The following is a 23,132-nucleotide window of genomic DNA, read 5'->3' as shown; positions in this document are numbered from 1 at the left end:
TCAAACCATGGGGAACAGTTATATCAGCACTAAATACACATGGTAGCCCACCATTCAGAGGCCATGAGTGGGAGAGGGTTACAGATGTGCACATAAATAGTCAGTTTCATGAAAGACTGAGGCAGAAGGTTTAGGCTAAGGGGGTTATACTCTTAGGTCAAATAGGCTCCACATTGAAATCATGTCACAAGATGTGTTGAGGAGACATTTAAGCATTAACCAAGAATTAAGGAAAAGGAAGTAATTTACAGTTTGGTTGGGCTTTTTTTTAAACTCTGGTTTCCTAAGAAAGTAAGGTGTCTCAATTACATATCCAACATGCACATGGGCATGTTGAATCTTTGAATGTGTCAGCCATGTCAAATTGAGTTTGACAGTGATAGAAGCCTCAAGGATCCTTATCTTCCAGCAAGTGTTGAGAAAACAGGGCAGCTACATGGAGAAGGGAGACTGACATCACATTAGTGCCTTGACTCTAAGAACTGCAACACACACTTCAGCACAGAATCCACATAAGAGCTTTTGTCCTACTTTTGGACACCAGGTAGGTTTTCTGCTGTGTAGTAACACCAAGACCATAAATTAAGCTTTCAAAATTGTTAGAACATCTCCAGGAGCTCTCAGGTATATAGAGGTCACTGAGTATAAAGGAGTTTAACAGTTAAATAGAGAAACTGGTGCAGAACCTGGTGTCTGAAGATTAGAAAAATCCTATGTGGAGAACAGCACAGAATGTGAATAACCCAAGAGTATACAGACAAGTATTACAAGAGCAGTAGCATTATAAAGGGCACTTGGATAATCCAAATTCTCCAGGACTTCCTGTTACACCATGCTGTTCTTTTTGCTCGAGCTGTGGAAGAAATTTGCAAAGAACAAGTGCTTTCATGATCCCAAGATCAAAAGATAATGTGTTCTCACTGTCAAATATATTTATCTAGGGATTTTCCAGAACTGCCAACCTAGGGCCTGTGCTGTGCAGCAGTTTTGTTAAAACCACAGCTCCTGGAATCATGTTTATGTGACAGTCTCTGACAATACTGGAAAAAAAAAGTCAGATAAGTGACACTCCCAAAAACCTGTCCACCAGTAGGCAAGTGGAAAACATTGGTACAAAAACCCAACTACACTGTGCATATGTGTGGGGACAGTACCTAGTTTACGCATTTGAGATGCCTAGGGTTTGCAACATCTCTAAGGCTGTGGCAATCCCAGGACCAACACAAGGAAAAGGGGCAAGTAGCATAAAACAGCATCCCTGGCTGGAGCACAGGCTGCAAGAGCAGTAGGCAATGGTCTGTTTGCAGAGGAAGAACTGGCAGTCAGCTAAAAGGACATGATCTTACCCATCAGGACATGACCTGCTCTTTCTTTGAGAGCAGTACAGAGGAGTGTGCTTAATGGTAGGTCCCTTCAGAGACACATTCTGTTGGCACCTGCAGGCAGAACTGGAAGCACTTGCCTCACTCTCCCTGCAAGCTGTGGCACTACCTCAGTCCTCTTACACCAGCCCTGTCAGCAGCAGTCAGGGATACCAGCAGTGGTTATTTTGGTCTGAAGCTGAGGTATGGAAGCTCCCAAGCTACCACATAGGATATTCAAGAGCATTATTTTACCACTATAAACTGATACCATGATAATTAAATAGTTTTGTCTGCACAGACATCAGCCTTTCTCCCCTCCTTCCTTTGCAGGGCTTATGTTTCCAGCAGAGTGACTAGAACAAGCTAAACTAGATTAGCAACTGCACAGACTTCTCTACCAGCTGCTTCTGAGCTCTTGCTTCACTTTGAAATTGAAGCGATTCCTTCAACAGCCCCTCCCTATCTAAAACTACCCCCCCATAAGAACAAGCTCAAAATGACTTTGGACCACAATCCCACATTCTCCCACTGCAAATGTCCCCATCTCACAGAAAAAAGCTATTTTTCAGTTCCAAGGACAAACAACATTTGTAGCTTCAGGTCAGACACGCACATCCTCTGCCAGAAGACTTTTCTGGGTGCTGGCTGCTAGTGGCAGTAGCTCTCTCCGGGGCAGATGGGACACAGCTTTGCACTGCAGGCACTGCAACACAGCCGTTCTAGCTGGGTGCTAAGGGGGGTCCCACTGCCACCACCACAGCCCGCCAGCAGAGAGCTGCCAGCAAAGGTGCCAGGCTGTGAGGATGGGGAAAACATCCCTGTGCCAGGGCAGGAAGCAGATCAGCATTTCCTACTGCACCAGCTGCAGGCTTCGTCATGGGGAATTATCAGGGAAAACAATGGCCCCTTCCTCCCTCCCATATGAGGCCATCCTCAGTGACGCTGACGTTCAGGCTGTGTAATCCCCACAGCTACATCAGCTGTCACTGCTGTGCCTGGGGCCAGCCAGTGGCTGTGGCATGGCTGCCTGCTTCCTCCTCACCAACACTTCCACCACTGGACCCATTTCCACCATTGGGAATGGGGGCATGTGGCTTCAGGGAAATTCCCAGCTGTCAGTGAAGCAGACAGACAGACAGGCAGCCCAGGATGAGCCACCTCTATCAGCTGAGCTGGGACTCATCCTACTGCACACCTTCATGGCCTCGTGCCCTCGAGCAGGTTGGGAGCAGACTGAGGTGAGGGTGGGCTCTTGGGTCCCTTCCACCCTGCAGTGACGTGGCCAAGGCCATCCTGTGCAAGGCATGTACGGATGTCACCACGACCAGAAACAGGAAAAATCTGGAGGCTTTTTGTACTCACTGAATAAACTAAACCAAGATGAGCAGGGTCAAGCAGCCTCTCCCGTTAAGTGGGGCTTTCCTCTCCCCACAGCATGGCCTGAAGGCATTCAGCTGGGCTAGGCCTCACAGATGCTGGCTAATGCCCTGCTGCCACCCACCTACAGCAGCCTCACTCCCCTGTCTGCCCCTGCCCCTTCCCAGGCTACATCTCTGCAGTCTCTGGAGGAAACAGAGGTCAAACATGGAGCAAAGAGCTACTTGAAACCAAAAACTACTTTCAGGTGTGCAGTAGTGATTTACAGACTGGCCAGCTCTTCGAGTCAGGGGATTCACTCTCACCTCATGTCACAGCTAATGTCCTGCTGCCGCCCACCTACAGCAGCCTCACTCCCCTGTCTGCCCCTGCCCCTTCCCAGGCTACATCTCTGCAGTCTCTGGAGGAAACAGAGGTCAAACATGGAGCAAAGGGCTACTTGAAACCAAAAACTACTTTCAGGTGTGCAGTAGTGATTTACAGACTGGCCAGCTCTTGGAGTCAGGGGATTCACTCTCACCTCATGTCACAAACTAAAAAAAAAAAAAAAAAAAAATTTAAGAAAATAAAATCAGCAGCCAGACACTGCAGTTGCAGAGAAAAACAAAAGTCCCCACAGGAGCCTAGAGCAGCCAAGTGAACCAGCAAAACTTGCTGCCTCACAGGGCCTCAGAAATGTGGGATGTTTTCGCATCCCAAGTCAGAGCCCAGAAGCTCAGGACAGGCAATGCTGGATTGCACACCTCGAGAGCCACGCCAAAAGGAAACAAGATGAAACATTTCTCAGTACAAATGTTTACTCAGCTCTAAGAAAACAGGCCCCTGACCAAACCTCAGAGAGTGAGAGCACTCTGGTCCTGTGAGCAGTGAAGGAGAGCAGAGACCAGCAGGCAAACCCCCAGCTCCATCCTTGCCCTTGCAAAGCCACCCAGGGAGCGAAGGCCATACTTCTGACCAGCTGGCGTGTCTGGGGGAAGGCTGCTTGTGCCAAAGACACAGCAACAGCTCAGGAGAGGACATCTTCATGGCAAACTCTACCCCATGCTATGTTTCATCAGCTGTGATCACAAGTATTGTATTAAGAAATGCCTTTACTTTCACCTCTCCCTCTATTATTTTTTGGGGTTTTTCAGCTATGGAAGGATCTTTTGCAATGCTTTGAAATCTGATTAAAAATTAGGAAGGGTTTGGGGTTTTGTTATTGTAGGGGGGTAAAACAACAAGACTAGCTTCCCACATCCTCTCCCTCCGCGTTCCTGACACATTCCACACCCATGCAGTAACGCCTCTTAACTAAAACCAGCAGGTCGCAATATGCCTGCACAGTTCCCAGTGTCAGTATTGTTACTTTATATACCTATTGCTTCATGCATTGCCCACACATGCACAGCCTTATCAAAGGCCAAGCCAGCCACACACCCAGTTTCTATAGCCCCTGCCTGCTTCGTATCCAAGGAAATAAAATACACACGATGGAAACAATGACATCACTCTGTAAGAACACAGGACAGACACTTTTAAGAAGCTTTGGGAAGACAGAAGTGGCTATCTGTTTCTATCATCCTAAAAATACCCTGGTTCACCCGCAGAGCTCCTCCAGCTGTTAACCTCTGACTGAAGGTTATTTCTATTAAAAAAAAAACCTTATGTTTGAAAGCCTTTACTTTTTGTGATTAAGAAGAACTGAACTGTCAATCTCAAACCAAGAGTTTTCACTGGCATTCTCAAGGTCTGATGTTAATCAGCCTTATTGCAAAGGGGATATATAGTCTTCAGGGAGCCAGACTAGTTTTTGGAGACAGTCTGCGTATTGGCTATCCTTGAAGCTGCGCTCTCTCAGCTCTTTCTCTACATTAGCTCACTCAGCAAAAACAGAGACCTGGACCCCACTGGCATCTGTGTCTTACAAAAAAAAAAAAAAAAAACAAACCCAAAACAAAAATACCCAAACAAACAAAAAAGCCAAAACAGACCCCAGGTCTGACAAGACTTGGCACAGTCAGAAGATACAGAGTTTTACTGTTCATTTTACCAAGAGGCAATTCATCCCCTTGGCTACAATTCAGCCCCTTGGGCCCTGTGTGGCCCAAGATCACCAGAGGGCACAGCCGACTTGAAGCTATGCTGGTCTCTGGTCAGTATCATAAGCATTAAATTAACTTAGCCACCAAGTAACTTGTTCTCTCTTGCTCTGACCACTTTTCTCAAGAGACATTACGCAGAAGGGAGAGGCAGACATGTTATTTTAGTCTTTCCCACTGTTGTAAGGAAAAGATCTTGATGGGAAAATGCCACTGAGTTATCAGCCTTAGGATCTGGGTTAGAAGTGCAAGTGAACTAACAGAGTAAATATGCTAAGAAGACTGTAATTTCCTTCCTCTAGTGTTGCCATGGGCAACAAAACAAAGTAGCTCAGCTGCTGAGCCATCAACACCGACGAGCTGCTGCCCCTTTTGATGAAATGCAATTTTGTCATCACTCTTGCCTCAGTTTAAATTAATTTAGAAGGATAAGGATAATGGCAATGAAATAATAATAATTCTGTAGCTCTTTCATGGGCAAAGATCAGCTTAGACAATGAAGTCAGTCTTTGGACTCAGGACTTCAGGGAATGCATGGGAGGTTGTAGAATTCCTTTTTATTTTCCAAAGGCAAATAAAAGTATCTTGAATGTATATTCCAAGTAAGGGAAAACACTTCTCACCAGCATGATGCAGGATGTCACCAAATAGCCTCCGAAGGATTACAGCAGTAAACAAACAGTCCATTTCAAATAGGGTAAAAAATGTGTAAGCAGGGATCTTAAAATATGTAGCTAGTCATAGACAAGCTCTTAAGCACTGGTTCCTGAGACAAACTGAAAATTAAGTTATTTTGCAAGATTTTTTTCCAAAGATCTAGCAGCTACATCAGTAAAATAGGAAGACAAAAAGAAGGTGGACAAGTGTGAAAAACTTCTAAGATACCAAAGGTAGAAGAGGCAACATCTAACAAACTAATTCCAAGAAAGATGGTAATATAACTGAATAAGTCAATTTCTACAGCAAGCATTTTAAAGCCTTTATTTTTTTTTTTTTGAGCCTGAAGTAAGGCTATTCACATGTATGATTTTATGTCTGCATTCAAATGGCCACGTGCAAAGCCAATGAGAACAACTGTCAGGACCCTGGACCAGGATTTAAACAAACCACTTGGACTCAGCACATCCTATTTTCTTTGGTAAGTGAATTAATAAGTGTTCTGCACTAGACTGTTGCCAAGAAAAGCAAAGACACTGTTTTCACTGGCCAGTAAGTTAAGAAAACCTGAACAGCTCTGTTTTGCCTTCTAAGATTCAGCTCTACTCACAGCTTCAACCAGTTCTGCTGGAAAAATGATATCAGCATGTTTGTGGTAAAATTCATAGCAGTTTGCCATGTTGGTATACATACGCATAGCATTTTCTGCACTCTGCTACTGCTGATTTGCAGCAGGCCTGGCCAAAACCCCTGATGATGCTGCAAAGACACAGCACCAGACCACCTTGGCCAACACTTGCCACTCGGCCACTTGCTCTGGCAGGAATCAGCATGCTCTTCTGATTTCACGCTCCAAGCAGAAAGACCTCACTACAAAACTTACTTGCTGTAGTCAGCTACAGAAAAAGCAAATGGGAAAAAAACTCCAAACAATCCACCAAACAACAAACCCCACAACCTTACAACTTAATGGTATTCCTGACATTTGCCATAGCAGATTAGGACGTTCAGGCCCTGTTATGCCTTAAGAGTATATTGTGGTTTGCAGACATGATGCATCTCCCCTCACACTGCTGAGTTCCTGAGTATGCAGCAAGCGAAGCCCTTTAAATTTAAGCCCAGTGCTCTGAACAACAGCAAGTCCCACCCACATACACAACTGCAAATTATTTAATCTGCTTTAATTGAAAGGAGGGGAATAAGAAAAGACAAGACTTCTGTGAGTTTAAATGTTCCTCTCACACCAGGAAATAACTCTTTGATCATCAGCCATCAAAGGGGTCAAAGCCTAATTTTTAGGCAACCATTGATTTTTAGTGTAAGATTAAGACAATGGTCACTGCTCAGAGATAAGCTCTGTAACACGAATTTCTCCACACTCAGTTGTCCATCAAATTCTCCTGCTCAAGTCAGTTACAGCTTGCTACCAATAAATTCAGTTGTACTATACTTACAAACCAGCAGTATCAGGATATCTATCTAGTGGCCAGAGCTAGAACCAGGACTAAGACTGAGGTTAGGGTTTAGGAGGGGATGTCTTCTACCACCAGCATTACTATTAAATCCTGACCTGGTCCAGGCTGGACTGGGGGGAAAAATATGGTGGGGCAGTGAGTAACAGGGGAGTTCAGCAGCAAGTGTCTTGATGCAGTTAACTAAAATTAGAGAGCTCCTTTAAAAGCCCACTTAGGGCATGTGTTGTGCTATATGTTTGATTTTATGGCATTTTGCTGAATTCTTGCTAATGGCTGCATTGGGAAATTGGTCTCTAGGATTGAGTCTCCTGCTAAGTTAAATGACAGCTCTCTGCATCCTTGCAGCAAAGCCCCAGTGCAGACTCTGCTCCACTTTGGCAAGAGATAGCCCCCAAGTCTCAAGGTTGAAGCAGAGCCTTTCCAAAACCTGGGCAGCAGAAGACACAGACCAGACCTCAGCTCAACAGTGTCACAGACAGGTGTCACCACATGGCTCCAGCTCAAACTAAGTCCAAATGGCTCAGTCATACACTGTGCCTTGGCAGAGTTATGAAATACCTGGAGAATGCCACACCGATTTCTTGGGCCAAGCAACACAGAGAAGCCTGATGTGAAAGAAGACATGGACAGATCCCAGGCCAAGGTCTGGGCAGGGTGTTGCTGCACATGTGCTGCTTTAGTCTCAGGTCCTTTCCAGCCAAAACAGCCATGTTATTGCTTAATTAATTTCAGAGTCAAACTAGTTTTATAAGCTACTTATTTTGCTAGAAAGACTCACATGGCATGTGTGCTTGGGCCAGAATCCACTGGGGCCATGTCACTGCCCCAGAGAAAATCCAGATGAATGCTACTGACTTTAGTGTAGTTATTTTAGATTTTTTGCAGTGTAATTCTCTAAATCTAGCCCAGGCAATGCCCTTGCACAGATCCCTGTTATTATTACGTTTACTTGACAGAGGCAGCAGGCCAATGAAGCAAGGCTGTCAACAGGTTACAAAACCAACTTCCTAGACAGAGGCTGCATGATCGGCCATGCAGATAAAAATGTAAGATGCTGGTGTATTTCTCTTCCACTTTCTCCACAGCTAGACTGCTAAGAGCTTACTGAGTAAGAAAAAAAATCCAAACCAAGAGAAAATACTGAGTGAATATTCCTCACCCCTCAATTCTTTTCTGTCAATGACAACCAACTGGCTTAGCACAGTAGCAATGATTTACTGAGCCACAGTGCCTCTACAGTGCCTCCTGTGCCCTGTGGTAGGTGTGAGCATGCAGATGGCAGGAGACACCTCTGACCCAAGCAGGTTACCTTAGGCATGGCACCCAATTAGCTCTCCACAGCAGCAGGATTCTCACCATAAGGGAGGGAGTCTGTCTCTCAAGGCCTCCAAGGGCCACATGATCTCTTGACAGCATGGGGCATGATGTTACCCCCAACATGATTAACAGAGTGGCATATGCTCAGCTCCTTGGAGGATCAGGCCCAGAATTTCTCTCACAGGAGTAAGAGGGGAAAAAAGCAGTTATTCCAGGACTTACCTGTGGCTCAGAGGCCAGATTCATCTTATAAGGATGTGTCTTTCCCTCCTCGCTTACAAGTGGTGACCAGACTTTTGCCTCTGCTCTGCAACACACAGATTTTGAATAATTAATCTGTTTTCATGAGTGAGCTCCATTATTATTATTATTAAAAGACTCAAAGTTCATCAATTTTTCAAACATTTCCTCAGTCTCTCATATACAGCCCAACCCACATCAGGAGGAATGTAGACAGGCTCATTTTAGGTACACAACATAGGTGGCTTAGATAAGTGAGGTCCTTGAAGCAAGACAAGATCTCAGCAGTGATTGTCCTGGCTTACTCTTTGTGACTACACAGGCAACACATCAGGCATGGGCTCCCACCCAGGCTGTCAAGCTGGGGGTTACCCAAAAGCAGAAGCTGGAGATATCCTTCAGATGCCTTAATTAAGTGGGACAATTCAGATTGCTATGTGCTTCAGCTTTTATGGGTAGCCAGGAAGAGGAATGATTCTTGTCTGTATTGACTATACAAAGAACACTTTGTTCTTGAGGTTGGACTGCCTTGGAGATAAGCTAGAAATATTTTTTTCATTTGGGTCTCCCAAATTCTCTTCTTATTTATAGCGGCATCCATGTTGAACAAACAAGCCTTTTGGAATGATGAAAAAAAAAAAATCCCCGCCTGCAATGGGACTAAGAACTGAGACGACCTCATGTGACAGAGAAAGTCTACATAACCTTTAGTGGTCTGTGGTCTGACCCAATTACTCACAGCAGTCTGAAACACAAGTCAAGATCTACAACTAAAACCAACTGCTTTTACCATCATCATTGTGGAATTTTGCTATGTCCCAAAGAACGGCAAACAAGTGGTGAGGAAGAAGTAGAGTGCTTGGATTTGCTTGAAATATGTTGTGGGAAACATACGGTACCAACATTTCTCAGAAGTAAAGACAGTAGTTAGTGTCTCAGACAGATTAAACGGTGCCACTTTTCCCAAACTTTTTAATAGTAGGGAATGAGCGACTACAGTATTGTTGAATGAAAACTGCTGTTCAATGCTAAACATTGCATCATGCAGCAACCAGATGGCTGATAAACTCTTAGGATAAGGTCTGAAAACCATGTTCTGTCCTGTTGACAGGAGCCCCCCTTTTGGAATCTGGAACTGGAAATAGATGTACTTCCTAGGTATTTGTGGGTCAAGGACTAGCTATAATTTAAGTACTTACTTAGCAAAATAGGAATGCTTCCATCGAGAATTAGCTGGATAACTGGAAAGAGATTTTCCAGTTAAAGAAGGAGGAAGAGACTAGAAAAAGAAAAGGCTTCTAAAACTGACAAGGATGGAGAAACAGGATATAGAGCTACCCACAATATACTTGGTCTGGTGTGCAGCATTCCTCTAAAAGCCCTCCAAAGTCACAACATTTTTTAAACAGCCCAAACGCAGCTGAGATGCACATACACATCCCAGACATTTGCTGCATAAATAATATCTTAATATTTGCACCTAGAGGGCAGCTCAGTGGGAGGAGATGGGAGGCAGCATTCTCAATCAGGAAAGAAGAGGTTTATTGACTTGCTATTCCCTTTACTGCACTGTGGACTTTACACAGAAGAAACCTGAATGAAGTCTGCTGTGCTTTACCTCCTTTCACAGGAAAAGTACAAACACACAGGTCACACCTGATATCCTTTATAGGTATTCAGGTACAGCAAACCTTTGACTCTTGGTTATTGCATCCTGGAAACCCAGTTGATACCTGGTAACCTATGCCACTCAAATGCTGCTGTCTGGCAGGCTGGGGCACACACAGACAATAACAGCTGCATGGTATCAGAGCCCCACCAATCTGATCATCATCTTGTCACAACATCATCTGTTACTGGATGTCCAACGTGCCTCAGGTGAATACAAAACAACCATCCTCTCCTTGCTTCTGGACACCTATGCTTTAAGGTGCCTGAGGAACCAACAATTTCACACAGATTATGGCTATCAAGCCTCACAAAATCACACCCATTTCCAGGATGGCTGTATTTTCCACACCTGAGGACTGTTTGCACATAGGGAAGCAGCCTGATGACCAATACAAAGCCTTATTCCTTGAAAGTGTTTGGAGATCATGTATGACCAAGTTTCATCTCCTCTGGAAAAGCAGGGGACACAGCAAAATGTATGGAAATGAGGCACCCAGCTAGCCAGGCTATATGCAAAGGGACATTGGCTGGAGACGAAAGAGCAGCTCAGAGAGCATTAAACACTTCAGCTGATTTCTAGCATGAGGCATCCCTGTGCCAGTTTGTGCAACAGTGATTCAAGGACTTTTGAGGTAGCATTTTCTTTTACATCAATTTATTACAAGCTCTCAGAAGCATGAGAAGGCTTCATTCACACTGAAAAATTTAAGCCTAGAGCAGGCCAGTGTATGAATATGGAACAGAAACTTCCCCCAGGCACTTGTTTTCATCCCACTGGCCCTCAATGTGTTTGAGGTGCTGGTGACACAGCACATTGGTCTCCAGAGGAGAGGAGGCAATTATGGCCAACTACTGCACCCCACAGGGGGTTTGACCAAGTTTTTCTCCTTTATTTATAAGCAAGGCAAATAGCTCAAGTTTGTTCTCCAGACTGCTGCCATACTGCTCTGTCACTGGATATAAATGGAAGCAGGAAGGTCACTCCAAGCTTTACTTTCAATCCAGTCTAGATGTTATCCAAACAGAAATGTTAAATAGGCCATGCATCTGTCCCTCTGAGGCAGGGAAGATAAAGCTTCTCTTTGTATTCACAACAGCTGCAGAAGAGCCCCTCAGCCACTCTCAGCAGCCCATTTATGGCCCCAGTGAAGCGGCAAAAAGGACACAGCTTTGCTCTCCCTGGCTTTACCCAGCAGATCTTTCAAGGCATGTGCCCCATCCCACTGCACTACCTGTGGAGTCCACAGTCTGTGGGTCTTAGGTAGAACCACAATGGTCTGAGGTCTTGGGAAGGGTTTCCTGGCTGTGCTTCTTGTGTCAATGCCTGTAATTCTACTGAAGTGTGGCAGGAGTAAGAAAAATACCACCTAAAAGTTCACCTTATGTCCCACTACGAGCAGAGGGCTTACTTTCTGCAGTGTTGGGAAGTGTGGGCACCAGGCACAGACAGCAGGACAGGTTAGACTCACCATGTTTGTATCTTATCCATATGTTTCCATATCTTAGTTATATGAAGGAGGGAACAGCCATCAGAGTAGCTAAACCCAGCCTTGATAACAGTACCTTCAATTCACACCAGGCTGCTGCTGGCAATGGCTTTCTGAAGGGTTCGTTCCCCAAATCTGAGGGAGAAGACCCCCAGCCAAAAAACCACCTCCATGCTCACCTCAGCAAAGCTGTACCCCTGCCACTGAGCAGGGCCATGCTAGCAGGGCTGCCAGACCTGCCTCTCCACTGGTGTAGGGGCTGGATGTCCAACAGCTTGCTGGGGAATCCCACCCTGTCCGGTGAAAGCCAGAGGCTTTGGCATCTTTATCGGATCTCAGAAACTCCTGATAAACTGATGACTATTTATTTTATAATATGGTTTCTAATGCATATTCTTTCAAATGAGCCTCTATCAGAGAGCAACAATCAAACAGTGAAGGAGACAAAAACATGACACAAACAAGCCAGAGAATGAGGGTCAGGGAAATTAACTGCAGGCACACCTATATACAAACTTTGTCATTTTTGCAGTTCACATTTCTATGTTGTTTCCTTACTACAGGATAGAGAGTAACTTAGACAGGGCCAGGGAATGAGCCATGCATCTCCTGTTTCATCCAGGCAGAAACCAAAACCCAAGATTAGAAAGAAATTTCTGTGATGCTAGTTTGGATGCAGAGGTACTGGTAGGAAAAGAAGGAAGGAAACCACATGCAAGTCAAGGCAGGAATACGGAGAAGTATTTATGAAACAACACTTTTCAAGCAGCTTGTATTGAACATGATGTAATATAAACATTACAAGAGCCCGGATTTTGCTGTCAGTGCTTTGCGTGCAAAGTTGGGCCATAGGTTCAAGGGAAAATTCAGAGCTGGAAAATGAGGGTCTAAGTCTTTGTGCCAGGAACTGTGTAATTTCCATAAAGAAGAAAGCCATATCTACATTCATTCACATCTCATTTCAAACACTGGGATGGACATTACTAAGATACAAAGTAGCAAATAAACCCCAAAAGACTGAAAAGTTTCTTGTGCAGCACAAAGTTTTTTAGCAGAAAAATGAGGAAAAACCTAAAGAATTTATCTTTCACAATCCTCTCACCAAAGTTTTCAACAGGCATTTTAATAAAGTTTAGAAACTAACTGCAAGAGCTGTCAGGCTACCAGGAAGGTACCTTTTAATCAGCCTTTTACCTACAGCAGCTGTCAAATACAGGGCCTTGGCTTTAAACATGAGTAGTCACTTTTAACAAACATCCATTAATGGACATAGTCAGTTTGGCAAGCAAAACTGTACTCAGGCTGCATACAGCCTTCTGCCAATTCAAACAGCAATGACACTCACAACTTCCTAGAGACAGGAGGTCCTAAAAGCATGTCTCCAAGCATGGCCCTCCTGCATTTCAGGTGTCTCTTTATACAACCACTAAAACCAAACAGGCAACTCCAGTTAAACTTCTGTGGCTTCTTCTGTGTACCTGGAGCAGGTTCATGACAGCTACAAAGGCTAAGATGCACTGACTGCTCAGACTCACATTCTTCTAACTAGCCAGCTACAGAGTTAACTCTTACTGCCTCACCAAAGAGGCTGTAAAATCACAACAAATACCAATCTTATTATGCCAAAATTACTCTGAATGTGTCTGTTGTTAGCAAAAGCTGCTGGCATGCATCCACAAGGGCTGGAAGCACCGCACTGGCCACGGAGAGGTTGGGAGTGGCCACAGAGGGCCAGGCAACCTGCATGGCCTTATATAGCTGCAAACTGAGCAGCTGGCTTTTCCCAGGGCCAAAGGAATTATTAGTAAGATGACAGAACTGGAAAACTCTTCTTGGCAGGGAAGCAAAAAAGCAAACCTAAATGAGTCAATGGATTCCACCAACTTCCTAGAACAGAAATCCAAGCCTATTGTGGCTTTGTGTAACTGTTCCCCACAGCTCAGACCTGGGAACACACGGAGCAAGCAAGAGGGCAACCAAACCTACCACATAAAATGTAGAGGACATGGCACATGTACTCTCTTCTTCTTTATAAGCATCTACACATGATCCTTTCTAACAATCCATTTAACAGGTCCTGGTAACAGATCTGACTTCCCTGATCCTAGCACTTTTCAAAGAACAAATACATAGCTTCACTCCTTGGCAGCACTTTCAACAAATTAAAATACTATTTTGCAAACAAGGAAGGTGCATTAATGTATTATAAGCTGATAGCAGAGTTGCAGAAAAGCAGCTTGAAATTTGAAGAAAATGACAGTAGGGGCAGAACAGGATGTTACATATTTGCGACCCTTTTCAAAAAATATTCCCCTCTACCACCCCCAAACTTCCTCCAGAGATAAAGGGAAGGACAGATTCACTACAGGAACACTTTCTTTGCTGAAAAAAACCTCTTATATAAATATACACTTTACCTTTGAGTTGCTCAGGGCCACACAGTTTCACCACTCATCTGGTGACTACAGCCAGAGGCAAAGAGCCATTTGTTTTAGAAATAATTTTCACCTGTGCTGCACTGAACATTTGTCTGCTTTTGTACATCTGCAGCCACAACAGAGCTGTGTGTCAAATTCATCATGAGCACTTCCACTGACATGGGTGATGCCTGTATCATTTGATTATCCTGTGAATTTTGTGGTAGGAGTATCTGTTTCTCCTGCACCTTCTTTGCTTTGAATGTTCTTTGCCAGGGGAAGCATCTTACTCAAAATACACTAAATTTCCAAAGAAAGTTGATAGCTGTCTCCAATTTGTTGGACACATCTTGCTGCTTACCCCCATTAATGGAGAGCGGCGCTGGGCGAGGCTTTGCTCAACCCTAACAGGTCAGTGCAGGGATGTTTACAGCCTAATTTGAAAAAAAAATTCACCAGGAAAAAGAAGCATAGCTCTTCTAAAATATTCAAAACTTCATTTTTCCTATGGAAAGACACAACAATCTCCCTGTGAATTTCTCAGTTCAGGAATCAGGCAGGCTTGAGTTGACTGTCTTGAGCTTGATTTTTTTACTGCTGATGTTAGTAAGGGAACCTTTACTTTGGTTTCTTGGTAACTACATTACTCTTGAAACAAAAAGCAAAATGAATGAACAAAGAGGATCAGAAAAGAGCGGGAGCTGCTAGATACAGTGAGTTCAGTGGGAATTTGTTTTCTATGGCAACACTGTTGAACATTCACTTTCAAGGCAGAAGACAGACGTTTCCAACTCTGTTCACAAGTTGAACAGCAAAGCACCTGGCAGTGCCACTTATGAAAGAGTGCTTAAAGAAAGCAATTTGTAGCTGGGTTTTAAATCCTAGAAAATTACAACATTCACCCCTTTGGGTGAAAAAGCAGACCAGGCATGTTTTCTTCAGCTAGAAAGTTGATACGATTTTAACGGTGACTTGTGTTAGACAAGATTTCCTGCCTACAATCTGAAATATTTTTGGACTGTTACCATCACTAAGAAAAATAGCGAAACAGGAAACATTGGAATGCTGTTGATATACACAATCAAGCATACAGTGCAAACAGCATTTCCTTTACCAGAAGCGTTTAAGTCCTTTCAGTTCTCTATATTTACACTTCTCTTAAATAATCATTAGTAACCCAAACATGAAGACATCTTAACTGCTTGGCTATCATTAAAAGAGAAGACAGTTGCCTATTTGAAGAATACACATGTATAAAGATTGTTTTGGTTCACAGAAAAGCAGATGAAAAAGACAAGCATAATACTTCCATGAAACACTCTCCTAACTTACAGATACTTGCAGCTTAAAGGCTTTCTGCAGCAGAGATACCTCCATGGTATATATTATCCTTTAAAGATTTGTCTTGCACTAATTCACCCACTAGGGTCTTCAAACCACATATACTCATCACATGTACAGCACAGTCACAAATGAAGTCTCTACCGTCACAACAGTGCTGGTCCTTTGGTGAAATTGAAACACCTGGTGTGAACTCAGACCTCTGTCTGAAATCCACCTGGCACAACCTTGTTGCCACATTGAATGCAGGTCAGAGAACATTTAGCATGGGTAATCATTTAAATAAGTAATCATTCAAAATTCATCAGCTAGCAATTTAAAAATCACTAAGGATTTATGCTTTCATAAGACATCTCTCCAATGGTGAGTAGAAAAGGAGGACTGGGAAGACTTCTCACTCCAGAAAACTTGGCACAGCTGGGCACATGCTCACACCAGCTGTGTAATGTTCCAACCCAGAGAGGTGCCGCTCTGTCAGAAAAATGATCTGGGCCAGCACAGCTCCTTGGTACAACTGATTCAGCTCATGAGCTACAACTGCACAGAGTAGAGACCAGACCCAAGGGTTGGTGGTGTTACAGTGCAAATTACATTCATTCCTTTTCATACTCAGTCAACTACTTACAGAGCTAATTTGACAGAGAAAAAACTTCCAGTTCTGACCTGACTGTATTGTGAGCCCTCTCACCAACTGTATGGTCAAGCCTTAGTGCAGAGCTGTGACCACCAAAGCTCAGGAAGTCCAAGCCATACCACTTGGCCAGGTGGCACTCATTTTCCCCAAGAGCCTTCCAACCTCTCCACCCCCATGACAATGCGCTTCCCTTCTTCACAGAGGAGGGATCACCACCACACCACAATCTGCTTTCCTCATCTACTTCCCCTACCTTAAGCTGAGGAAGAAGATGAAGTATGGCTCCAGGTCTTTTAAAATGCTTTCTCTGTCACCTCTCTAGGCATCCTCTCAAGGCCTTTCATTTTAAGGCTTTAGACTGTAAAGTAAAGAAGTGCTCCTGCCTCAGCAATAAAGACTACATAGTATTTCTGACCACTGAGTGAAGCCGCATTTAGACCAACACAATTATGGGGGCCTAGAAGGAGAGAGTGGGCATTAGGGATAAAATATTCTCAACAGAGTACAACCAGGAAAGACAACACGATGTACACAGATTTTCCATAGAGCAATGGATAGTAATATCAAACTCTAAAGTGTAAGAAGTCAGATCACTGCTTTCACATTCTTGCAGTTTTGACACTCTTCCTGGCCTTCTGTCAGCAGAACTCAGTGATCAGTACAGCAGCACAAGCATCCAACACACTCATGCTACCTCATTGAAAGAGGGTCTTGAAAGAGTTGTGCAAAGTGAAAGCCCCTGCACAGTTTTACACAGCTGCAGATCCAGGTAGAAATCTCTCCCATGGCAGCTTCCAAGCCCAAGGCAAATGAAATGTGCATAGGGTAGCTATAAACTTAATGACTTTGTAATTAACATTAGCAAACACATTTTACAAACTCAATGATCTGTAAGAGTGAACTTGCCTGCAGGCTGAAGGAGCCCTTGCCTTCCTTCCTCTTTCCCAGCCAGAACTACATGGCACTGCTTTGCCAAGTCAAGCAGCTGGATTTTGGAGAGGAAAAGGAACACTCCTTTGCAGAAAGATTACATGCTGCTAAGTTCAAGGCCAGTATGAGAAATTCTGGGGTTAACAGGCTGCTGCAATGTTCACTACCCATTCACACTGCCTGCAATGTGCTCTGCTCTTCCATCTGTGAATTCCCTTAATGAACCGTCAGGCATTTTTTTTGGCTAAGACCCATCACTTCTTCCTGAACGGGGACATGCCTGCTGAACTCCTGGCATTGTCCAAGCCATGGTAAAGACTTCTGTTTATCACAGAAAAGCTCTGAACAACTGAACCACTGTATAGTTTAAGGCATGCTTTTGCACTCCTTTTGAAAGCACTTCCCCTGTAATCTGCCCTGAAACTGATGGATGATCATTCTTAGGGAAGGCAGGCACAGGAAAAACTTGCTCCAGAGCAACTAGAAATGCCATACTGCATCTACCACCTGTCTTTGAAAAGCACCAGTACCTGCAGCTGCAATTCACACCAAAAGGTAGGGTAAATCCTCAGCACCCTCAAAAAAACCAGGCTCCAGTTCTTTTAAGTAGCAACAAGTCAATGCAAAGCAGAGCCCTGCCTTCCTATGTCCACTTCCTCTCCGTACAAAGATGGCCCAAGAACAAAGCATGTCTGGGGAAGGAATGAAGCTGTCCATTGCTCTGCAGTTCAAGATGGTTGGAAGGCTGAAACCAGCCTGTGCTCTACACTAGTGGCAGAAATTGTGGCTCAGCTGTCACCTGCCTTTAGTTTTTCAGGACTTGGAGAGACTGATGCCTAAGAGGAACTTCGTTGCATGCTGGGTCATCACTGTTTAAGGCTGACAGTGCTGTTTGATCAAGAGGCTTCAAAATGTACAACATTTCTGAGTCTGTGCTTGGCAGAAACCAGGCAATTAATTGCTTGGAACAACACATAAGCATATATTTTAACTGCTAAAGGAGTGCAACAGGAAGGAAGGTCATCCCTGGCTGCACCTCCTCTGCTATGAGTGAAGTTTTCATGAGACCATCTTTGGTTTCTTGCTGTCAGGAGCCACAGAGTAAGTTGACAGACCCTGCCATAAATTATCAGCCAAATCCTCACTTGGAAAGTTGTTTTCATAAGATCAAAGTGCAGCAAATGCAAGCAGCATTAGGATTAAAGAATGAAATACAGTTCCCTCTTGCTAGCCAGCAGCTGCCAGACAAAGCACTAACAGGTCAAATTAAACCATCCAGAGAGGTGTACTGTCAAACCAAAACACAGCTACTGCCCACCCTGCAATCCTCCCTCTCTCCAGCCCCAGTCTTGCTCAGCTACGTACCTGCTGACTGTCAGAGTCAGTTCATCTGTGCAAGCCTTGATTTTGTTTTGTGCCTCAAGGTGTGTCATGTTATCTGTATTCACTCCATCAATGGCTATGATCTGGTCTCCTATACACAAGTTGGCTATTGCAGCTTTGCTGCCTGGAGTCACCTAAGAGAAAACAAAAAGAGTGAATGGACTTTCCAGGGAGGAGATTTCCATAGCAACATTTGAAAAGAAGTTGGAGAAGTTGTGTTTTTTCTCACTGGTACCTGGAAGCAAAGAAGGTAAAATTAATGAAAGTAAATTCTCAGAAGAAATCTATCTAGGTCTTTTAGATAAAGGATTTTGTTTTGGCACCCACAGATAGAAATCTGGAGAGAGGACAACATGTAAATAACAGAAGTAGTATTTTCACTCAAGACAATTCTCATGCTAGACAGCAAGATCATAAAGAAAGCAACTATGTTCTTTCCTGGACAGAGAAGGGCTCTCTGAAACAGAAGGTGCTGGGTACAGACAGAAGTCCAAGTCTCTAAGAACAGAGGTGACAGAAAAGAGTATCAGAGTCATTGCAATACCAATGCCAATCACAAACAGCTTTGCCTGCATTACAATCTCATTTGTTTTCTTCCTTGAAGGAAAGGTTTGGGCTCAATATTTCAGATTGCCTCTTCAGTTATAATAATACGGTTTTTCCCAGAAACAGGTGCAACACACATTTACTGACTTCAGCAAGATCAATCCCAAAGCAAAGCATGATCTACACAGATTGGAAGGGGGAAAGGCATCAGAAACTTCATCCTTAAACCACAATCTTTCAGTAGTGTCTGAAAAAGTAGAAGCACCAACCCCCCTGCCTGACCACAGCTCACCTTGATACTTGTTGCCGTATTTCATCTCCCTTTCCTCTCTATGTGGTCCCAGACAGAAGACATTATGCAGCAATGCCATCAGTATGACACTTCTCATGAAAAGGACCCCAGCCAAAACTTGGCATTTTCAAACAAATCAACTAAACGGCTTCTTCATTTCACCACACTTCTTTTAAAGAGGTGTCCTCTTAACAACTGAGACCTCTTTGGGCCAAAATTATTGCCTGGGCAGAGGGTGAATAACACTATGTTTGTGGCTTTGCAAACACTACATAAGATTTTGTGCAGTTTTAATGAGTTTGTGAAAGGAGTGTAATGATTTCTACCGGCTTTCGTCCATTGTTTAATAGACAGAGGAAATGAGAAGGGTGGACTGCTCCCAGACATGAGTACAGATTAAAATATGCCTTGCAGCTGAGACATACCTCATTAATGAGTCCATTACAACTGGTATTCATTCTACACATTCATGCTAGGTTTCAGCATGCTGGAAAGCAGCTGAGCAAACCCAGCAGAACTTTCAGACATAAATACCATTCACAAGATTTAGAAATCCCTCCTAACTAGGGTTTGGTTGGCAAATCATTGCCCCCAGGGAAACACTCCCCTTCTAGAGGCATCATACATTAGCAGCTATCACTGTTTTCTCTGGGTCAAATCTGAAGCTGTTCAGCATATCTCCTCACAGCTGCAGTGGGTTATTTTCCCCAACCAGAAGAAAAATCACAAGATGTTTTTCTTTTTTCACCTCTCTACTAGGGAAGTGTTTAATGGAAAAAGGAAGGACGTAGAAGTGGTTCACAGATGTCCAGGACGACCAAGGTTGGACATTAATCAACATTAATCCAAAGAGCTTCAGATGGGTCAACCAATAGTGAATGACTACCTGCACAGCACTTGGAATGCTGCAAGCAGTCTTTGAACTGACAGAGGAAGTGCTGATGAAAATACCAAACAAAGCACCAAATGGATACAGAAAATCTGATTTACATGTGAAGATCATCTGCCAAGCTGCAGACCTCAGCTGACCAGTGACCTATTGAGGCCATTGAATGCAATCTGCAGCCACTCCACTGAATTCATTGCCTTGAAAGTAAACCTTGTGACAGGGTGACATAGTTCAACACCAGCCAGCAGCCAAGACCCACTCACCTGCTCACTCACTCCCCCACCTGCAGGACCGGGGAGAGAACTGGGAGAGTAGAAGTGAAAACTTCTGGGCTGAGATATAGACAGTTTAATAGGGAAAGCAAAAGTCACATACACAAGCAAAGCAAAACAAAGAATGAATTCACTCCTTCCCACGGGCAGGCAGGTGTTCAGCCATCCCAAGGAGAGTAGAGCCCCATTATGCATAATGGCTACTTGGGAAGACAAACAACATCACTCCAAACATCTCCCTCCCCCTCTTTATATACTGGGCGTGATGTCATGTGGTCTGGAATATCCCTTTGGTCAGTCGGAGTCAGCTGTCCCGGCTGTGTCTCCTCTCAACCTCCCCTGCATCCCCAGACTCTCACCAGCATGGCAGTGCTAAAAGCAGAAAAGGCTTTGGCTCTGTGTAAGCCCTGCTCAGCAATAACAAAAACATATCTGTATTATCAACCCTGTGCTCAGCACAAATCCTAAACACACCCCCTTTACCAGCCACTGTGAACAATTCTACCCCAGCCAAAACCTGCACACAGGGACAGTTTGCAGCTCTAAAGAAATCCTGAGCACTGATAGCTGCCTATAGTCCCACAACATTTGGGAGCTGTCATTATAAAATCCATAAGACATATCCCTAAGGATATCATTAAATCAAAAGGAGCCTGCAGGAAACACAGTGTAGGTCCTCTCCTGATCTCTGGACCTTAACTGAGTCACTTGGTTTCTTGGGGCCTTTATTTCCTCTGCTACCAAAGAAGGGAGAGAGCCACATTACTCACCCCTGTAAGGAACACCAAGCTCAGTACACTGTTACCATGATTCATTGTCAATCAGATAAACTGCCAAAGAGTCAAGAACAACAGTGGATTAATGCCAGCACTGGAACACTGCTGGAGACTGAGCCATACGGCTTGCTGTATTTCAAGACTGACAATTATACAATGTGTGATAGGCTGGTAGAAGCAATCATGTATCACCAGCAACAGCTAAGCCACAGCAGCCAGGGACACGGAAATACTGAAGCTTCCTGAAGAAGCCCCAAGAGCCACCAGGAAGAGCAGCTGGCATTCACAGTGACATCTCAGTTCATTGCCAGTGCTTGAGGTGTCAGTTCCCTTCTGTGTCCACTTCAGAGGAATTTGAAATGCGAGTGCTCTTCTCCATCATATAAGAGCCACTGATAGCACAAGGATATTCCATGCATTCAGGTACTCACATAATCCTCTCCCCTAAGGACAAGCTACAAGGTTGCACAAAAATATAAAAGAGAAGTGTGTCTGCCAAAAGTAAACATGTTTTAAAATCCAGCTTCTTCAGGTCTAGAAATAACTTGCCCTGAAATGCAACCTTCCACAAACTGCTGCCTACAACATCCAGCTCATACTGTCTGCCATGACTGCTCACAGCAAACATGTCTGCACAAGGGCAGGGTATGGAGGGAACCCATCCCCCATCCTTTTAGGATGATTTATCGCTACTAATAATGTTCCCTTCCCCCCTCACAGTAACTTCTGGGCTTATCTCAGCGCCGCCAAGCAAAAGGCGTTTCTGTTATTAAGTGAGGAGCACAGAGCTGCCACTGTGATGTTTTCCTGCTTTTATTTTTGTCACATCCCTGCCTGGTCCATGGGAAGCAGCAGGGGCAGGCATGTGGCTGGGGGGAAAGCAGGCAGAGGTGCTCAGAACACTGGCAGCTATCAGCCAGCTTACACAAAAGGACTCCAAAAATGAACAAAAGCTTCAGGCAAGTGGGGATCCAGCACCTGAAACTGCTTTGTTCCTGCTCTCAGATGATCTATAGCCTTGCCCCAACCTCTCTTACCCTTCCCTCTTGACTGAGCATGGAGCAGAGACCAGCAGGAGACAAGGGAACAGCAGGCAGTGCCTTGCACATCTTATACAGGTGGGTGAGGCAGTATTGAGCAGATAGAGCTGCACTTCTGCATGGATAGGCAAGAAGGGCTGAAAGGCACTGCAAGGAACAAAACCAGCAAACACAGCCTTGTACAAGTCACAGCTTGTGCAAAGGCATAGTCTCTTGTGTTCTTCAAAAGAGCTCCCTGACTTGGTTTGGGCTTCCTCCACTGGGGTTGAGCAGATGGGAACATGGGCAGACTTACTAGGCACCAGGAACCTCCCAGCTCCGGAGACACCATGGTTGGGTGAATAAAGCTCTGCACACCTTATAACATCATGCCCAAAGGCTTCCTTTGGAAAGGAGCCATGCCCTACCTTGAGGTGACTGTTCCCAGGCAATTGGGTAACACTGCCATTAGGTCATTTGGCTGTTGAACAGACAATGCTGAGACAGGCAGAGCAGCACTGATTCATACTTCGTCCAAAATAGGTCCCAGAGTGTGCTTATTGCGATTCTATGTTTGGGTGGTGTTCTGTGCAAGAAATCTGGGCTACTATAGAAATATTCTAGATATTTACAACCAGACAAATTAAACTGTGTCCTTGATACCAGCTCAGACACATGTGCCAGCATATGGAGGAAACAAATAATCCCCACAATCTGTAGGTTTGATTGTGCACTCTTTACTTATGCAAAAATAAATGTAATAGATAACAGTTTAGACCAGTTATAGGCTTGGACCTCTCTTTTTAAAACAGGTCCTACAGATTCAGGACTGGTTTGAATAGAAGAAAAAACTACACTACTTGTTATACTACAAAGTGAAGCTTTGTGCACATGTGCTCCCTTGCACACACACTTTGGGCTCCATCTTGTCAACACCACCAGGACCTTGCACAGCTCAGATGAC

At 44.3% G+C, this 23,132-nt stretch overlaps 1 protein-coding gene across 2 annotated transcripts in view; it reads right to left on the bottom strand.

Moving 5' to 3' along the window:
- Positions 1-23,132, bottom strand: part of PDLIM1 (PDZ and LIM domain 1) — a 44,096-nt gene that overhangs the window by 13,617 nt on the left and 7,347 nt on the right. For both annotated transcript variants that reach the window (XM_068197443.1, XM_068197442.1), the window contains exons 2-3: positions 18,357-18,508; positions 8,494-8,578 (exon numbers count right to left, since the gene is read on the bottom strand). In XM_068197443.1, the coding sequence (XP_068053544.1) occupies positions 8,494-8,578; positions 18,357-18,508 (237 nt within the window). The remainder of the gene's footprint in view (positions 1-8,493; positions 8,579-18,356; positions 18,509-23,132) is intronic.

This window comes from Anomalospiza imberbis, chromosome 8 (genome assembly GCF_031753505.1).
Source record: "Anomalospiza imberbis isolate Cuckoo-Finch-1a 21T00152 chromosome 8, ASM3175350v1, whole genome shotgun sequence".
In the NCBI taxonomy this organism is placed as follows: domain Eukaryota; kingdom Metazoa; phylum Chordata; class Aves; order Passeriformes; family Viduidae; genus Anomalospiza; species Anomalospiza imberbis.
This window is presented reverse-complemented; position numbering and strand designations above follow the sequence as displayed.